Source organism: Myotis nattereri (genome assembly GCF_964212035.1).
Source record: "Myotis nattereri genome assembly, chromosome: 1".
In the NCBI taxonomy this organism is placed as follows: domain Eukaryota; kingdom Metazoa; phylum Chordata; class Mammalia; order Chiroptera; family Vespertilionidae; genus Myotis; species Myotis nattereri.
The window spans coordinates 9,829,767-9,845,797 of record NC_138075.1 but is presented as its reverse complement, the minus strand read 5'-3'; the positions used below and the strand labels follow the sequence as shown (position 1 = coordinate 9,845,797).

The window sequence follows — 16,031 nt, the reverse complement described above, 5'->3', positions numbered from 1 at the left end:
GAGAGCAGAGCAGCCTCCCTCCCACGGAGCCTTCAGCACAAGCCAGCATCCCGGGCCTCGCAGCCTTCTCCCAGCGCGGGAGTCCCACCCGGGAGTCCGCGCCCAGATTCTGGCCTCTTCCTTCCTCTAGTGGAGAAAGAAGTAGAGACACACCATGAGGCCAGTGTAAACACTTACTCAGCCTCCTGAGAAAAAAGCGCTCAGAGAGAAGTAAAATGACTTATTCAAGGTCATGTGACCCTCGCTGATTATCCAGGTACAGGTAATGCAGGGGAGAAGAATTCAGCCCTGCATCTTGTCACTCTCCCCCCCCCCCAACAAAAAAAATTTAATTGAAATTATTGGGGTGACATTAGTTAATAAAATTATATACGTTTCAGGTGTATAATTCTATAATACATCATCCTTATATTGTATTGTGTGTTCACCACCCCGAGTCAAGTGTGTTTCCATCACCATTTATGCCCTTTGCCCTCTCTACCTCCCTCCACCCCCTTGCCCTCTGGTGATCACCGTACTGTTGTCTGTGTCTGAGTTTTTTCTTTGCTGATCATCTTCCTTGGCCCTCCGAGGGCTCCCTGAAAGGCAGGTCTGACTTCCCATGCCATGGAGGAGAAGTAGGGTTCGTGCACTGTGGCCAGAGAGGAACAGAACAGGGGGCGCCCCCAAGGTTACTAGGGTGGACCAGCCAGAGTGGGGCCAGGAAGCGGGGTCTTCAGTCTTTGAACTTCTGCATTTTATTTAAGGTTGCATTTCTGAGAAGACTAAGGAGGAAAGCATGAAGCAGGAACTTGCTTGGGCCGATGTGTACGCACTGTGAACAACTCGAATCAGTCCACCCACACTCACCGTGCACTTCTGAGGTGCCAGCTTCCTGGCACCTGGATGTGGATCAGGCCTGGTCCCCACCCTGTCCAAGCTTGAAGTCTAATGCGTATAAAAGGCACAGAAGTACCTAATGACCCAACAGGAAAGGTGTAGCAAAGGGGCTTGTCTCGGTTTCCGAGGGACACAGAAAGGGTCTTTACACTTAGTCAAGGAGGTGGGCTCTGCAGGATGAATAGGAGTTCACCAAGCAGGGTAGACGAAGCAAACTTCTTTGAGCCTCAGTTTCCTCATCTGCAAAAGGGAGCCAATTGCATCTCCTTCACAAAGTGGACTCGAGGATGAAATGAGATGCTTTGGGCCATGTACCTAGCGCAAGGCTTGGCACGTAGCAAACGCTCGACCAATCTCGGCTATGCGTGTGTGGGAAGGCAGGCGTGGCAGCTGGAATTCCTGTTCTCTATGATTCCTCTCTGGCCAGCACAGGAAGGATGGCGTGGTCAGTGGGTGAGGGAGAAACAGAATTCTCACGGGAGGTAGGCTGATCCTAAAGACCCGTGGGAACGGGATGGAGGTGGCAATGCCGTGTGAGCCCCCCCTCTCTGTACCCGAGAGGGCAGGGCTGGTTCTCCAGGAATCTGAGGTGTTGGCATGCAGCCACCCAACACTGTGATCACTGTATGGGGTAGTACCCCTCCAAAGGCTTTGGTTTGTTTTGTTTCATTCATTTAAGTTTATCAAGTGCCTACTGTGTGCCAGGCACTGTACTCATGACACCTGTGCTTGCTTGACATAGGGTGGGTTGAGGACCAGATGAGAGTACATGTATAGGGTCTGGGCACAGTGGTGGGCAAGGGCAGACTCTTGAATTTGTGAGCTTCCTCCCTTTAAGATGCCTGCCGCCACCTGCGTTCAGCCAAGGTAACCCCTTCCCTGGGGCAGCTAGGCTTCTCATTCACCGAGAAGCCAGCGGGCATCACAGTGTGGGGCATGCAGGAGGCAGCCGATCAATGGTTCTCTCTCTCATCAAGGCATCACAGTCCCTCCCCAAGGCGGAAGGCAGGACGGGGCAGTGGGGAGACGGCGATGGTGCGGCACTCCTGACCCCCGAGCTGCCCGCCCACGCGAAGGACAGGCCCCTACCTGGGCCTCTTCTAGGGCATGACCTGCGCCCACATCCCCCCAGGTTCCTCTCACGTCCGATGAGTCAGCCTGTGGTTTTCCCCTGCGCTGGGCCTGGGAAGGAAGTGCCGCTGCAGCCTCAGCAGAGAGAGCACGAACCCAGTCAGGGCCTGGCTCCCCCTCCAGCCATGTTGAGACTCACGACTCAGTAGCTCGGAGCACTCGCCCTGCCTGCCCCTAACACCCAGTTAACCGCAATGTCGGGGCTCCCAGAACAAGTCCTCCTGCCCCCTTTTCAGCTCCTCCCCTGTGGCTCTGCGGTTGTGTGTGCGTGTCCTTGTCTCACGTCCCGCTGGCCCCCGAACATCCTGAGGATCAACGAAAAGAAGTGCCCTGGCCCAGCTGGTGTGGCTCAGTGGTTGAGCCAGGAGGTCACTGTTCGATTCCCGATCAGGGCACATGCCCGGGTTGCGGGCTCGATCCCCAGTGTGGGGGGTGTGCAGGAGGCAGCCAATCCATGGTTCTCTCTCATCATTGATGTTTCTATCTCTCTTTCCCTCTTCCTTCCTCTCTGATATCAATACAAACATAAATTAAAAAAAGAAGCGCCATATTGGTCTGCATCCCAGGTGCTGGTACAGGGCGTGAGCGAGCAGGAACTGAGAGGTTCTTGCTGAACTAATTCGGTTTGCCCGTTTCCTCCTCTGCGAAGTGAGAGCACTACACCCCCGGCCTCCATCCTGGTGGCGGGGCCGTGGACAGGAGGCACAATCCCAGGGGCTGTCTGCATGCCGACTCGCTGCCACCCCACCGGCCGCAGTCTCACGGTTGCTGTCACTGTTATGATGCCATCAGAGAGAGGGCCTCGTCCTGGGGTGGGGTCTGGGACCTGACGGGTGCCTACCACCTTGCTGAAAGCATTCCAGCTCTGGGAGGGAAAATGTTTGGTCTGTTCCTGCTGACCGGCCTGGGCTGGATCTTCACGGGGTGTTTTGTTCTTGCTTCACTGATGCACGGATGTTCTGGACAGCAGAGTGAAATGCTAGACTTGGAGAACCTTGATGCGTTTGTCATTAGCACCACAGGGTAACGTGCCTTGGAGCTTAGTAACCTGTAATAACATTCAAATGATATTTACAAAATGGGAGGCCACACGTGGGCTGATGTTGAGGGCAGCTGGGACCCCCGGATCCTGTGGAGACCAAAGCCTGCCCAGTGCTCTCCGCCTGCCAGGGCCAGGAGCAAGCGCAGATAATAGTGCTGAACCCGGGGTTTCAGGGCCAGTGGGTTGGTCTCTCATCTGTTTGACACGCGGACTTTCCACGTGAGTTCATTTCAGCAAAGACTCCACGGCTACGACAGCAGCGAGGAACCCCTGGCCCGGCCCTACGTCCTCATTTTTTTTAAAAAATTGATTTCAGAGAGGAAGGGAGAGGGAGAGAAAGAGAAAGAAACATCAATGATGAGAGAGAATCATTGATCGGCTGCCTCCTGCACGCCTCACACTGGAAATTGAGCCCACAACCCAGGCATGTGTCCTGACCGGGAATCAAACCTTGGCCTCTGGTTCATAGGTTGATGCTCAGCCACTGAGCCAGGCCGGCTGGGTCCTACCTCCTCATTTTGCAAAGGAGGAAACCGAGGCACAAAGAGGGGCAGGGTCTTGTTCAAAGCCGCAGGGCCTGTCAGGTGGCCTTAGAGCTGGAGAGGACTAAGGCGGGGGAGGTGGTGTCAGCGCTCTGCTCCCTCAGCAGCTGTAGCTGGGGGGGGGGGGTGGGGGGGGGGGTAGGGGGGGAAGGGAGTAGTCCCCCACCTTGCAGAGTCCCGGTTTCCTTGTCTATAAAAGGCCGTGACATTGGCACCCACCTCCAACGTTAACGAATGAGGAGTGGGTACCCAGGAGAAAGGAGGTGGTGACAAGTAGAAGGGAGGGAAGGTGGTGACGGTGGTATCAGGGATGAGGATGAGGAAGGAGTGACCTGGAGCCCCCTGAGATGGGCTGGAGCAATGGAATCAGGGGTCCTTCCTTCTCTCTCTGTCTGCCCCCTCACCCCTCCCATGGTGTCCTGGCCTCGCTGAGGTACTCACAGAGTCTGTAGAGTCTGGCCTGTCCTGGAAGTGTGGGTCCTACTCAGGATCAAGTTTCTAGCACCTCCATGCCCCACAGGGTGCTGGTCACTGACAACAATGTCCTCCCCAATCTCATAGGGCCCCTCCCAGAGGGATTCCTGGAGTGGCCACCACACCTCCTCTCACCCCTCCCATCTTCAGAATAGCCAGGTGGGGTGGGGAAACTGAGGCTCTGAAAGGCAAAACAATGATAAAATGAACGGTGGGCACGACGGAGCACCCCTGTGCGTGGCCCTCTGCTAAGCACTTCACACCGTCCACTCACGGAGACCTCAGCCCTGAGACTAAGGCCCAGGGAGGTTCACCTGCCCGAGGTCACACGGCCAGAAGGTGCCAGAGCCTGAGTTTGAACCCACATTGGTCCGACTCCATGCCCTGGCCCCTAGGACCTTCCTCCACATTCTTTTGCTAAAACCTTTATTTATTTTTAATAATATTTTTTTATTGATTTCAGAGAGGTAGGGAGAGGGAGAGAGATATAGAAACATCAATGATGTGAGAGAATCATTGATCGGCTGCCAACTGGGGATCAAGCCCGCAACCCAACCCAGGCACATGCCCTGACTGGGAATCGAACCGTGACCTCCTGGTTCATAGGTCGACACTCAACCACTGAGCCACCCAGGCCGGGCTGCTGACACCTTTCTACTATACGTTCCCAACCCTGGGACGCAGGCCTCACTAACAAGGAGCCGGCGAGGTGGGGTGGGGACAAAGACCAGCCTGGTTTCAGCTCCGCTCCCCTGCCCCCTACCCCCTGAAGCTCTTGTCCATCGCTGTGAGGACGGGGCCTGACCAGCCCTGAGGCTGAGCCCTTTCATCCCGGGACCTGCCGCTGACAGTCTCACATCCTCCCGGGTGAAGAATGTCACCTTGTTTCATATCTGCCTCCTGTGTGGCTGGCTGGGGAAGGGGACCGCAGGAGTGGGGTGAGGTTAACCTCATTGTTGTCTTATATGGTCATTTAAATCTCCCAGGGCTTCCTCCAAGGGCCAAAAATAATCCGAGACACAGCAGCTGTGTCCAGCACAGAGCAGACCGGGCCATCTGCTTCGGTTCAGAGCCCTGCGTCTGTCTGTCAGTCTCTCCCCCTCAAGCTCCCTCTGTCCTCGGACCTGCCTCTGGCCATGACCTGCTTCTCATATGCAGAGTATTTTTCCCTCTTTCACTCCTGCCCTGCACCCTCCAGGTCCACGGCGCCTCCCGAGAGCGGCTCGGCCCACTTGGGCCTGTTCCAGGGGGTCATGCAGAAATACAACCGCAACAAGGCCTCCCAGATGGCGTAAGTGACCCCGGGCTGCCCCTGAGACCATCCAGGCTCCTCTCCCAACTGGGGATGGTGGGGGAGAGGGGTGGGAAGCCTGCCCCCAGGCCCCAGGCGGGGGGGGGCACTCTGGGGGAGACCTCCCAGGCACACCCCTTCCTAGGGTGTCCCCCTGAGACCCAGTGCTCTGTTGAGCTGGGCTTGGTGGTCACAGACTCGGCCCTCAAGCGATGATCAGGCTGTGACTGTGATGAGCCTCTCAGAGCCCCAGAACGAGCCCTGTGTGCTGGGGGATGGGGGCTCTGAACCTGGGGACCCAGCAGGGAAGCCGGCCCTAGAACCCCTGAGGCCCAGAGGGGTTCGGAGGAGCCGGGGCTGATAAGTCAGCCACACCCTCTGTCTCAGTTTCCCCCATCCCTTGTCATCACTGCGGGGGGCAGGGTTCCTTTGGCTTCGAGTTACCCATTACCGGAGGATGTGTTATCCCGGCACCGGGGTGCTGGGCTAGGTGTGTCCGTGGGGAATAGCTCCGTCCCGTTTGCTTCTCTCTCCCCATATGGACCCCAGAAGCAGCTAGAAGGAAAAGAAGGGCCATCGCATGCACCCTGTCCGCTTGCCCGGCTGTGCTGGGGAGAGGGGAGGAGGCCACGGCCAATGTTCCGCTCCTCCCCAGCCCCTTGTGAGTCCCCACTTCCGTGTGCTGCAGGTGGGGTTTTGACTGTGGAGGAGACCCGGGTTCTGGTCTCGGCGTGGCTGAGGTTTCCTGTGACTGCCCGGGTTCTGGTCTCGGCGTGGCTGAGGTTTCCTGTGACTGCCCGGGTTCTGGTCTCGGCGTGGCTGAGGTTTCCTGTGACAGCCCGGGAGTCGGGGAGTCGCTGTGAGGTTAGAGGACAAGGCGCCTCCAAGGTCCTGTTCAGGTCCTTAGTTTCTGAGGGCCTGACACCCCAGCGGCCACTCCCACCCTCGGGGCGGGACTTTGGCTGAGCTCACAGAGAAGCCATCCTCGGCTCCAGGGGGAGGACACCAGGCTGGTGGTGGCCCGAGAGTGTTCTCACTATGCCGCCCCCCTCCCCCCTTCGCCCAAGGCCACAAGAACAGCCGGCTGCCTCTTTACACTTCAGCCAGGGCCCCAGGAGACCTTCCAGGGAGACGGGACACATGCCCCTCTGGGGCTGCTCTGGCCGCTCATCAGAGAGGAACTCGTCAGGGCGGCAGTGATGGCGTTGATGGGGATTCCAGGGCTTATCTGGTCAGTTACCCATCATCCTTGCTGGGTCTGTCACTGAACTGGCATCTAAGCTCCGAAGCTATTAATAACCGAGAGGCTGAGAGTCAGGGGGAAGTTCGCTCCGGCTGGAGGAAGCAGTGGGAGGGTAGAGGGGCTGGCCTGGGAGACCCTCAGGGCCTATCCCAGCCTCGGACAGGGGTGGGGCCCTGTCACTTCTCCACCTGGGAAGTGGGGCCGCGTCTGTAGAATGTTCTCCAGGAGGACATCTGGGAGTCATAGGCATCATGGTCTTCACTGACTCTCCAAGGACGGGGGAGGGAGCTCTGAATGCATGCGTGATGAATGGATGAATGAATGAATGAATAAATGAAGTCGCTTTAATGAGCTAGGCAAAGAAGTTATCATTTGTATTAGCCCTGAATTCTTTTTGACATTCAGAGTTTTAAATGTATTGATGAATCAGATTGATTGATCCTAGAAATTAAGTCTTTCCACTGCTAAAAGTTCTGGGGTGAGGATAGGGGCAGGAGCAAGAAGAGGGCTGCTGAGTGCAGAGTCCCCCTCGGAGCTGCTCAAAGCGCAGCCGGCCCCAGAGGTGAAGGTGCTGGGCCAGTGAGGGCGCCCTGCGCTCAGGGAAGGTGGTGAAGTGTCGCTAACACCGCCCGCGGCTCGGTCTTCCATCCCTTTGGAGCGGGCACTGGACACACCAATCCTCTCGGCGGACGTGGTCTTGGTGTAACACCAGTGGCAGCCACTGACAACCACAGGGACAGAGGGGTCCCCTAATTCTCTTCCAGCCACCAATGAGCCTTGTCTAAAAGGGACCCCGTGTCCAGCTGTGGAAGTGGAGGAGCTTGTCATGTCTCAGCCGTTTCCAGCAGTTTCCCTACGTGGCGGGCGTTTGGAGATGAAAGCTGTGAAAACGCCCAGGATGCTCACAGGGGGAGTGAACCTGGCGAGGCTTGATCCGGACCCACACCCACCTTTGTAGGCCTTTATGTCCTCCAGATGCTCCAGGGAGGCCATTGGCACAAATGTTTTGAACAAGATGTAAACAAAATTCCCAAAGAAACAAGCAAAACTCTGATTAAAAAATAAAAAGAGACTATCTTTTTGGGAACAGAAGGGATGAAGGTGTGAAATAATTGTTGGGGTTCCCAGGTTCTGAATTCTTCCTTTATTTCCTTCTTTTCTCCCTCCCTCCCTTCTTTCTTCCTTCCTTCCTTCTTTCCTTCTTCCTCTTCCTTCCTTCCTTCCTCCTTCCCTCCCTCCCTCCATCCCTCCATCCCTCCCTCCCTCCCTCCCTCCCTCCATCCCTCCCTCCCTCCTTTCTTTCTTTCCATATTTATTTAGCACCTATTATGGGCCAGCCACTGATTTTTCCCTGGGAATTAAATCATGAGAAATAAAGAAAGACACAGTTATCATCTTCCTGGAGCTCATAGTCCGGTGGGGGAGACACACAATGGTCAAACAATCATTCAAAAACATGTGAAGGCCAGTGGTTATATGAGGTTTATGACTCGAGGCAGGGAGAGGCTGACCTGGCCAGGCAGGCTGAGGGAGCGGCGATGGAGCTGAGGTCTGGAGGGGCCAAGGTCAGGGCCAAGGTCAGGGCCAAGGTCAGGGCCGAGCTCCCAGGGCACCCCTGTGGGTTAGGAAGGATCATTCTCCTTGTTGCCGAGGACGCTGGCTACCAGAGGGTGGAGCACCTGTCCAGACCAGCAGGGACAAGCGGGGCAGGTGACCCCACAGCTTGCACCGCTCCTGGCCACCAGCAGGCCCTGCTTTTCCCCCGGGAGAGAGGCCGCCTAGCCCAGCCTGTGCCCCCCTGTGCTCTGAGGAGGCCCCACCCCTGGTTCTCACAGGCCCGTGGACCCGGTGCTAAAGGCCATCAAGGAAGACGATGAAGAGGCCTTGAAGGCCATGATGCAGGCGGGGAGGAACCTCGCCGAGGCCAACAAGGAGGGCTGGCTGCCACTGCACGAGGCGGCCTACTACGGCCAGCTGAGCTGCCTGAAGGCCCTGCACCGAGGTGAGGCCGCCGCTCTGGGTGCAGCCGGTCCGGGAGTGGGACTCGGGGCGAGGGCTCCTCCTCCGACAGCTTCGTGCTGTTTGCCCCACAGCCTGGGTGAAGGGCACGGCAAGGTTCACTCCCGAGTTGAAGTCTCCAAGTTGGGGGAGGGAAGATGACTTGTCCCCAAACGCAACGACCTCCTCTCACCCACCCAACCTCTCCGGACCTCCCAGGACAGGAAAGCCTAATTCCTAGAAAAGGAAGGAGTGGGGGTTGGCTCTGGGGAGAGCTGCTGCCAGCTTGTTCTAGAATGTTCCAGAGGCTGATTTGGTGCGGAAAATACCTCAGCTGTGCCTGTGCCCTCCAAGGCCGTCCCCCACAGCCGTGGGACCCTGGGCGAATCGTGTCTCCTCTCTGAGCCGCGGCTTCCCCCCAAGCCAGATGTGGGTGGGGAATACCTTCTGCAGCACAGGCCCCAGACAGCCTACCGTACTCCAGGGCAGAAACAGCGGCATGAGACCGAGCTTCCAGCAGTGGCCGCTGGGACTGTAAGGGAAGGTCAGGGTCATTCGCAGAAGGAGGAGGTTCAACCAGGGAAGGCTTCCCAGAGGAGGTGGCATCTGAGCTGGATGCATATGGCCAGGACGCTGAAACAGCCCTGTGAAAACTAGTGAATCCAGGGCCAAGATGACGAAGGCAGGCTGGGTGGTCAACTGAGGCAGAAGCCACGTAAGCCTGTCCTTGGAGTTGGGAGGAAACTCTGACCACCCCTGTGTTGGGGTGAGGCGGGGGGCGGAGGGGAGAGGCAGGTGTTTCCCTCTTTGATGAATGCAGTCTGTCCTCCCCAGCATACCCAGCAACAATCGACCAGCGCACCCTGCAGGAGGAAACAGCCCTTTACCTGGCAACGTGCAGGGGACACCTGGACTGCCTCCAATCCCTGCTGCAGGCGGGGGCCGAGCCCGACATCTCCAACAAGTCCCGAGAGACACCTCTCTACAAAGGTGAGGCGCCCTGGTGGGCTTCCCGGAGGAAGAGTCCAGAAACTAGGTGGGCGATTGGGAGCGTTGCTCCTGAGGCGCATGCCCCCAGCCCCATGGGCTCTACTTGAAGGGGCAGCCTCACTCGGATGCATGGCTTAGGCCGCTGATTCTCTCATTCGTGCTTGTATTCGGTCAACGTTTCCCAAGTCCTCCCCTGGGGTAGGCAGGCCGAGGAGCACTGAGAGCTCAGAATGGAAAGGACCATCCATGCCTGAGTCTTCTCCCAGGCCAGGGGGCATCGCCTCACATAACGGTCAGCTCCGGGCGGTGAAGAGCATGGCTCAAGGCACCTGGGAGCACAGGGCAGGGGCCCTGACATGGGGAAGGGCACCCACAGGAGGGTGTACCTGGGCTGAGCCTGAACAGGAGGGATCTGCCAGCTGGACCAGCATGGGAAAAGCACAGGCAAAGACAAAGAGGTGTCGAGAGAATTTGTGCCTCTGGGATGCTTAAGCAAACCAAACACTGGTGGCTGAATCAGTACATCATCCAAGGACATTGGCAACCCTAGCAAGTGCCCAGAGTCAAAAGCCAAATAATCCTAACAGCTGGCATGTATTGAGAGCTCTCTGTATGCCAGGCACTGTCCTTTTATTTACCTCATATCCATCTACATATGAGGTATCCATTTCACAGATGAGAGCCTAAGGCACAGAGACCTGCAATGAGACCCGGGATCACAGCCAGGGGCAGGCCTGGGATTTAAACTCAGGAAGGGGTATGACAGCTCCATGCTCTGAACTCCTACCCTATAAAGCATCTAGTGAGTCTGTGCCTACATCAGCCTTGGGTCTTGCAAAAGTGAGAGGGCTTCTACACCCAAAAACTACAGCAATCCCCAATCTCCCATGTATCTGGTATCCAGCACCTGGAACATTCTGTAGGCAGCAGACACTGCAGACCTGCAGTCGAAGTGTCTCCCCCAGAACCCAGGTCCACTCAGCCACCACAGCCATCACCTGGACCCTCAGCTGTCCCAGAGAGCGCTCCCAGAATGCGGGGTGGGAGGTCCCAGGATGCGGGGTGGGAGGTCCCAGGATGCGGGGTGGGAGGTCCCAGGATGCGGGGTGGGAGGTCCCAGGATGCGGGGTGGGAGGTCCCAGGATGCGGGGTGGGAGGTCCCAGGATGTGGGGTGAGAGGTCCCAGAATGCAGGGTGGGAGGTCCCAGAATGCGGGGTGGGAGGTCCCAGGATGTGGGGTGAGAGCTCCCAGGATGTGGGGTGAGTTATAGCCGAAGCTCATGGTCCTGTGTGAGCTCCAACTACGTGCTAAGCACCCTGCTAGAACCTTCCATGCACCGCCTCGCTCTGTGCTCCCACAGCATCTTCTCAGGGAGGTTTTGTTACCTCTGCTTTACAGGCGAGGAAACCAAGGCTTCGAGGGATGGGGCTTCGCCTGAGGTCCTGTCTGGAACACTACCAGGCAGCCCCGTTCCTTCTCTCAGCCCCTGGCTGAGCCGGAGAAGCCTCCAGGGGCTACTGGTTCATTGGACAAGTGCCCCCGCGCCCTGGTGACAACTCCGGCAGAGCAAAGAGTGCACTCAGGTCCAGAGAGAGAGGAGGCTTAAAAGGGAGGTTGGGGCAGGTTAAGCCAGACTTGATGAACTGCATTCAGGAGATAACTTCTACCCCAGATTAAGTGAGCAGCCCCTGCGGAGGGGCTTTGGCAGGAGTGTGGCCTGTGCTCCTCCTCGGGCCTTGGCAAGGTGGAAGGCTGACGTGGGGAACACTGGGAAGGGACACGACATCAGGCATCCCGGGACACTCCGGGGACAGAGGTTTTCTGGACCCAACAACCTGGGTTTGAATCCCAGTTCTGCCCCTTACTGTCTGTGTGACCTCGGACAAGTCACTTACCCTCTCTGTGCCTCATTTTCCTCCTCCGTGCAAAGGGATAATAACGCCACCTATCTCAGGGATGGTTGGGAGCATTAAATGAGCTAATCATGTAAAGTGCTCAGAACAGAAGGCCTGGCACATAACCAGCGCTATACGCACGTCAACAAACATCGATGCTAATCAGTATTACTATTACTGTTCGCTGTCTGTCCTATGCAGACGCTGAAACTTAGTGCTGGCCTAGCGGATATTTGTTGAATGAATGGCGGAGGAGTGAGTGAATGAATGAATGAATGAATGAATGGACAAACAGGCGAATGACGTCTTGGCTGGCCAGGTCCTGCCAGGGGCCCTGCTGACCGTCTCGCTTCTCCCTGGGCACAGCCTGTGAGCGCAAGAACGTGGAGGCGGTGAGGATCCTGGTGCAGTACAACGCAGACACCAACCACCGCTGCAACCGCGGCTGGACAGCTCTGCATGAGTCTGTTTCTCGCAATGACCTGGAGGTCATGGAGATCCTGGTGAGCAGCGGCGCCAAGGTGGAGTCCAAGAATGCCTACGGCATCACCCCCCTGTTCGTGGCCGCCCAGAGCGGGCAGCTGGAGGCACTGAGATTCCTGGCCAAGCACGGTGAGTGCTAAGGAGTCCCCCAAGGGCACAGCTAGGAAGGTCCTCAGAGATCCACTCCAAGGGCAGGCAAGCTTAGGTGTCATCGTGTGAGCAAACTCTGATTATCTTCTTGGAGTGCTGTGTTGAGAGGGTTCTGAGGTTGTGTGTGTCTAGGCTCAGTGGGAAACCTGTTGAGATCCACCAGTGATGCCTGAAATTAGGCGCAAACTCGGTAGGGGGTGGGTGAGGGGGCGTGGAGTGGAACCCCAGCCCCATATTGGCGATCTCTAATCTAGCCCAACATCCTTGTTTTACAAATGAGGAATCTGAGGCCCGGAAAGGGGAAGTGAGTTCTCTATAGTCACATAACAAATTGGTGGGAGAACCAGCCAGACTCTTAGTCTCCTGATACCACAGCCACTTCTCCTTCCACCATGTCACACGTCGTCGGGGCCAGAAGGAGCCTCAGACAGCATTTAGATCACTTCCTCACGTTGTAGTCGATGAAACCAAGGACCAGCATGGGAAAGTGGTTTGTTCAAAGGCACCCAGCAAGTTAGTGGCAGAGCTGGGATTTGAACTCAGGTCTTTGCACTCTTTGTCTGTAAAAAATTTTTCACTTAATGGAGAAAGTAAAACAATATTGCCTATGGCAGATGTCCTGGTGGTTAAAGAGCCTTATATTTTGATCTCCCTCAAGAACACTTTTGATTATTTTTTCTCTTTTGCTGGGAAGTGACCCTCCCTTTAGCAACAGAGAGGCCAGAGGTAAGCCAGACCCTGGGGCAGAGTTGGAGTACTTTGTTGAAGACCTACTATGTGTCAGACACTGTACTAAGCATGAACACAGATTAGGCCAATGTGGTTTTCTCCATAGTCATGTCCTCATCCCATTTTATAGATAAAGAGACTGAGGCTCAGGGTTAAATGATTGGACACGGCCAGAGCCTGGATTCTGACCGCATCCATCTGATCCCAACCTGCATGTTCTTTGCACCCGGCCACCCCACTGGGCCTCGAGAATGGTCCTTGTGGGACTTTGCTCAGATAAGCATCCGCTTACCATGTACCTGAGCAGTTAGGGCAACAGACCCACGGCACTTCCTACAGCCAGGGATGGATCCTGACGGACCGGCTTGAGAACAAAGGGGCGCAGGCAGAGGCGTGGGAGCCAGGCAAGGAGGCCAGGCCAAGGGCAGGGCCCCAGCGGGCGGGAACCGGCGGACTCTGCACATCTGCGGAGCTCTCCCGTCGCCTCCGAGTCATGGCCTGCTCCCTCTGTGGGCTGAGTCCATCTTTAATCCAAATATTTTTCCTGTGCGAGCAGCCGGCTTGGCCAGCGGGGTCCGGGCTTCCAGGGAGCCTGACTGAGAGCTGGTGTTAGAGCTGCTCGCCCACTCCCCCTCAGGGGCGGAGGGCCGGACCTTCCCTGTGCCCAGCCCCCTCCACCCTGGAGAACTGCCCTTTGCGGGCCCCTCCTCTGTGCCGGGCACCGGGCGGCTATGACAGACCATAGACTGGCTGGCTCACAGACAACAGGGGCTGTTGCTCACGGTTCCAGAGACTGGAAGTCCAAGGCCAAGGGCCCTGGCAAATTTGGTGCCTGGCGAGGGCCCACTTCCTGGTCACAGACAGCCGTCTCCTCGCTGTGTCCTCACACATTGGAAAAGTGAGAGACTCTCTGGGGTCCATTTAAAAAAAAATTTTTTTTTAATTGATTTAAGAGAGGAAGGGAAGAGAGACAGAAACATCAATGATGAGAGAGAATCATTGATCGGCTGCCTCCTGCACATCCTCTACTGAGGATCGAGCCCACAACCCGGGCATGTACCCCAACCGGAAATTGAACTGTGACCTCCTAGTTCCTAAGTCGACGCTCAACCACTGAGCCACGCCAGCCGGGCTGGGGTCCCTTTTATTAGGGTACAAATTCCACTCCTGGGGGCTCCAGATTGGAATCACCTCCCAGAGGCCCCACCTCGAACACCATCACTTTGGGGGTGAGGTTTTAACATATGCATTTGGGGGGGCACTGTCTATAGCAGATATTTGCTTATTCTCGCAGTATCCCAATCAGTGGGTACCATTATTCCACCAGCAGCTGAGGAAACAAGGCTCCTGCAGGCTTCCCAGGGCCAGGGAGGATGTAAGCCAGGAGACAGACGCTTCAGCCGGTCCTTGTCTGTCCCCAGAGCCTGTGCTCGGTCCGCTAGACCAGAAATCAGTCATCAGAAATGAATGCTCACCCGAAAACCTGAGCTAAGCAGGGGGCCCGAGGGAGGAGCTGTGGTTACCTGACACTTTTGATTTCAGCCCTTCCTGACAGTCTACTGCCTCTCAGTTCCATTTCCTGCCAGAATAAGAGGGGCCGCGGACAGTCCGAGAAAGCCAAGCAGTCGGCTCTCCCCCTCACCGCCAGGAGATGGAGGGGGTGGAGGAGCCTGGGCTGGGGGAGACTGCCACCAGGCCTGCCTCCTCCTCCTGTCAGCATAGAGCAGTGTCATTTTCAAGGGAGACAGGAAGTAATTCCTCGTTCATTCTTGGAAACGGAAGGCAGAGATCGGGATTTGTGGTTGGGGTTCTTCTTCACTAGGGGGCTCTGTACTCTCCAAGACCCGCAAGGGAGGGCCTTCCTGAAGGCGGGGCCAGGCTCCTTTTGCACGGAGAGAGGGGGACGAGCCTGGCCTCTGCCATCAGGCCATCTCCCATGCCTCTGCCATCAGACTATTCGGGTTCAAGTTCTGGCTCTTCACTTACGAGCTGGCGGGTCTGGGGCAAGTTGCATAGGTTCTCTGTGCTTCTCCACAGAGATGAGAGTAGTGCTGGTCGCACGGGGTTGTGTTGTGGATTCCAAGACACAACCATGGAAAGCGCGGTGCCCGGCACACAGTAGGTGCTCCCCAAACGCCAGCACTGTGTGACAGCTTTTCACCTGCGAGAGGCCTCTGCTCAGGCGGGCAGGCCCCAGCGTCTCGGGGTTACGGAAGGGAGCTGGGGGTCCTCCAGGTGGACCCCTCCTTTCTAAGGACCCAACGTGCCACGGAGGTTAGCACAGCCCAACAGGGACATCCCATCAGGGACAGCGACCCCCCGATCACTCACGGGTCTGCCTCTTCTTCGCCAGGCGCGGACATCAACACGCAGGCCAGCGACAGCGCGTCGGCCCTCTACGAGGCCTGCAAGAACGAGCACCAGCCGGTGGTGGAGTTCCTGCTGTCGCAGGGCGCCGACGCCAACAAGGCCAACAAGGACGGCATGCTCCCGCTTCACGTCGCCTCCAAGAAGGGCAACTACAGGTCAGCCCCGGCCCGGCCACCGCCCCCACAACCCACACACACGGGGGGCGGGGGGGGGGGCTCCGAATGTCCCGCCCACAGGATGAGGAAGGCTGGGTCAGAGAGGAGGGCACCTTTGGAGGATGAGAGGAAAAGCGCTCAGCAGCAGCTGGCCAGCTAGGGCGAATGCCCACAGCAACAGCAATGACAGTAATAAAGCAAACACTAGCTCTGACCGCCACTTCCCATTATGAACTAATGTAATCCTTTTGATAATTCCACTTTCATTGATCCTTTTAACAAATCTACCGAGGTAGATACTGTTATCTCTGTTTTCCAAATGCGGAAGCTGAGACACAGAGAGGTTGAGGGATTTGCCCAAAGTCACACAGCCTATAGATGGTAGGAATTCACCCATCCCCAATGTCACATCTATAGGAATTCCACTCAAGGCACCAGATAAGCATCTGGACTTGAGGTTATTTCTGGTGAGGATGCAAGAACAACCTTTAAGGCAATAAGCCAGTATGCAAGATGCCTACAATAATACCAATAGTACCAGTGATAATAGCTAAACCTTATTGAGCACTTACCATGTGTGGGTACTTTGAGCAAGATGAGAGAAGCTTACTTCTCGGGGAGGGACCGGTGGGAGGAGAGGTGCACAGGTCTGTACACA

General features: G+C 56.6%; 1 protein-coding gene across 2 annotated transcripts in view; it reads left to right on the top strand.

Moving 5' to 3' along the window:
* The window catches only part of ASB2 (ankyrin repeat and SOCS box containing 2), a 35,342-nt gene that overhangs the window by 10,236 nt on the left and 9,075 nt on the right, over positions 1 to 16,031 (top strand). For both annotated transcript variants that reach the window (XM_081111979.1, XM_081111980.1), the window contains exons 3-7: positions 5,267 to 5,359; positions 8,438 to 8,604; positions 9,435 to 9,590; positions 11,853 to 12,098; positions 15,202 to 15,373. In XM_081111979.1, coding sequence (XP_080968105.1) covers positions 5,267 to 5,359; positions 8,438 to 8,604; positions 9,435 to 9,590; positions 11,853 to 12,098; positions 15,202 to 15,373 — 834 coding nt within the window. The remainder of the gene's footprint in view (positions 1 to 5,266; positions 5,360 to 8,437; positions 8,605 to 9,434; positions 9,591 to 11,852; positions 12,099 to 15,201; positions 15,374 to 16,031) is intronic.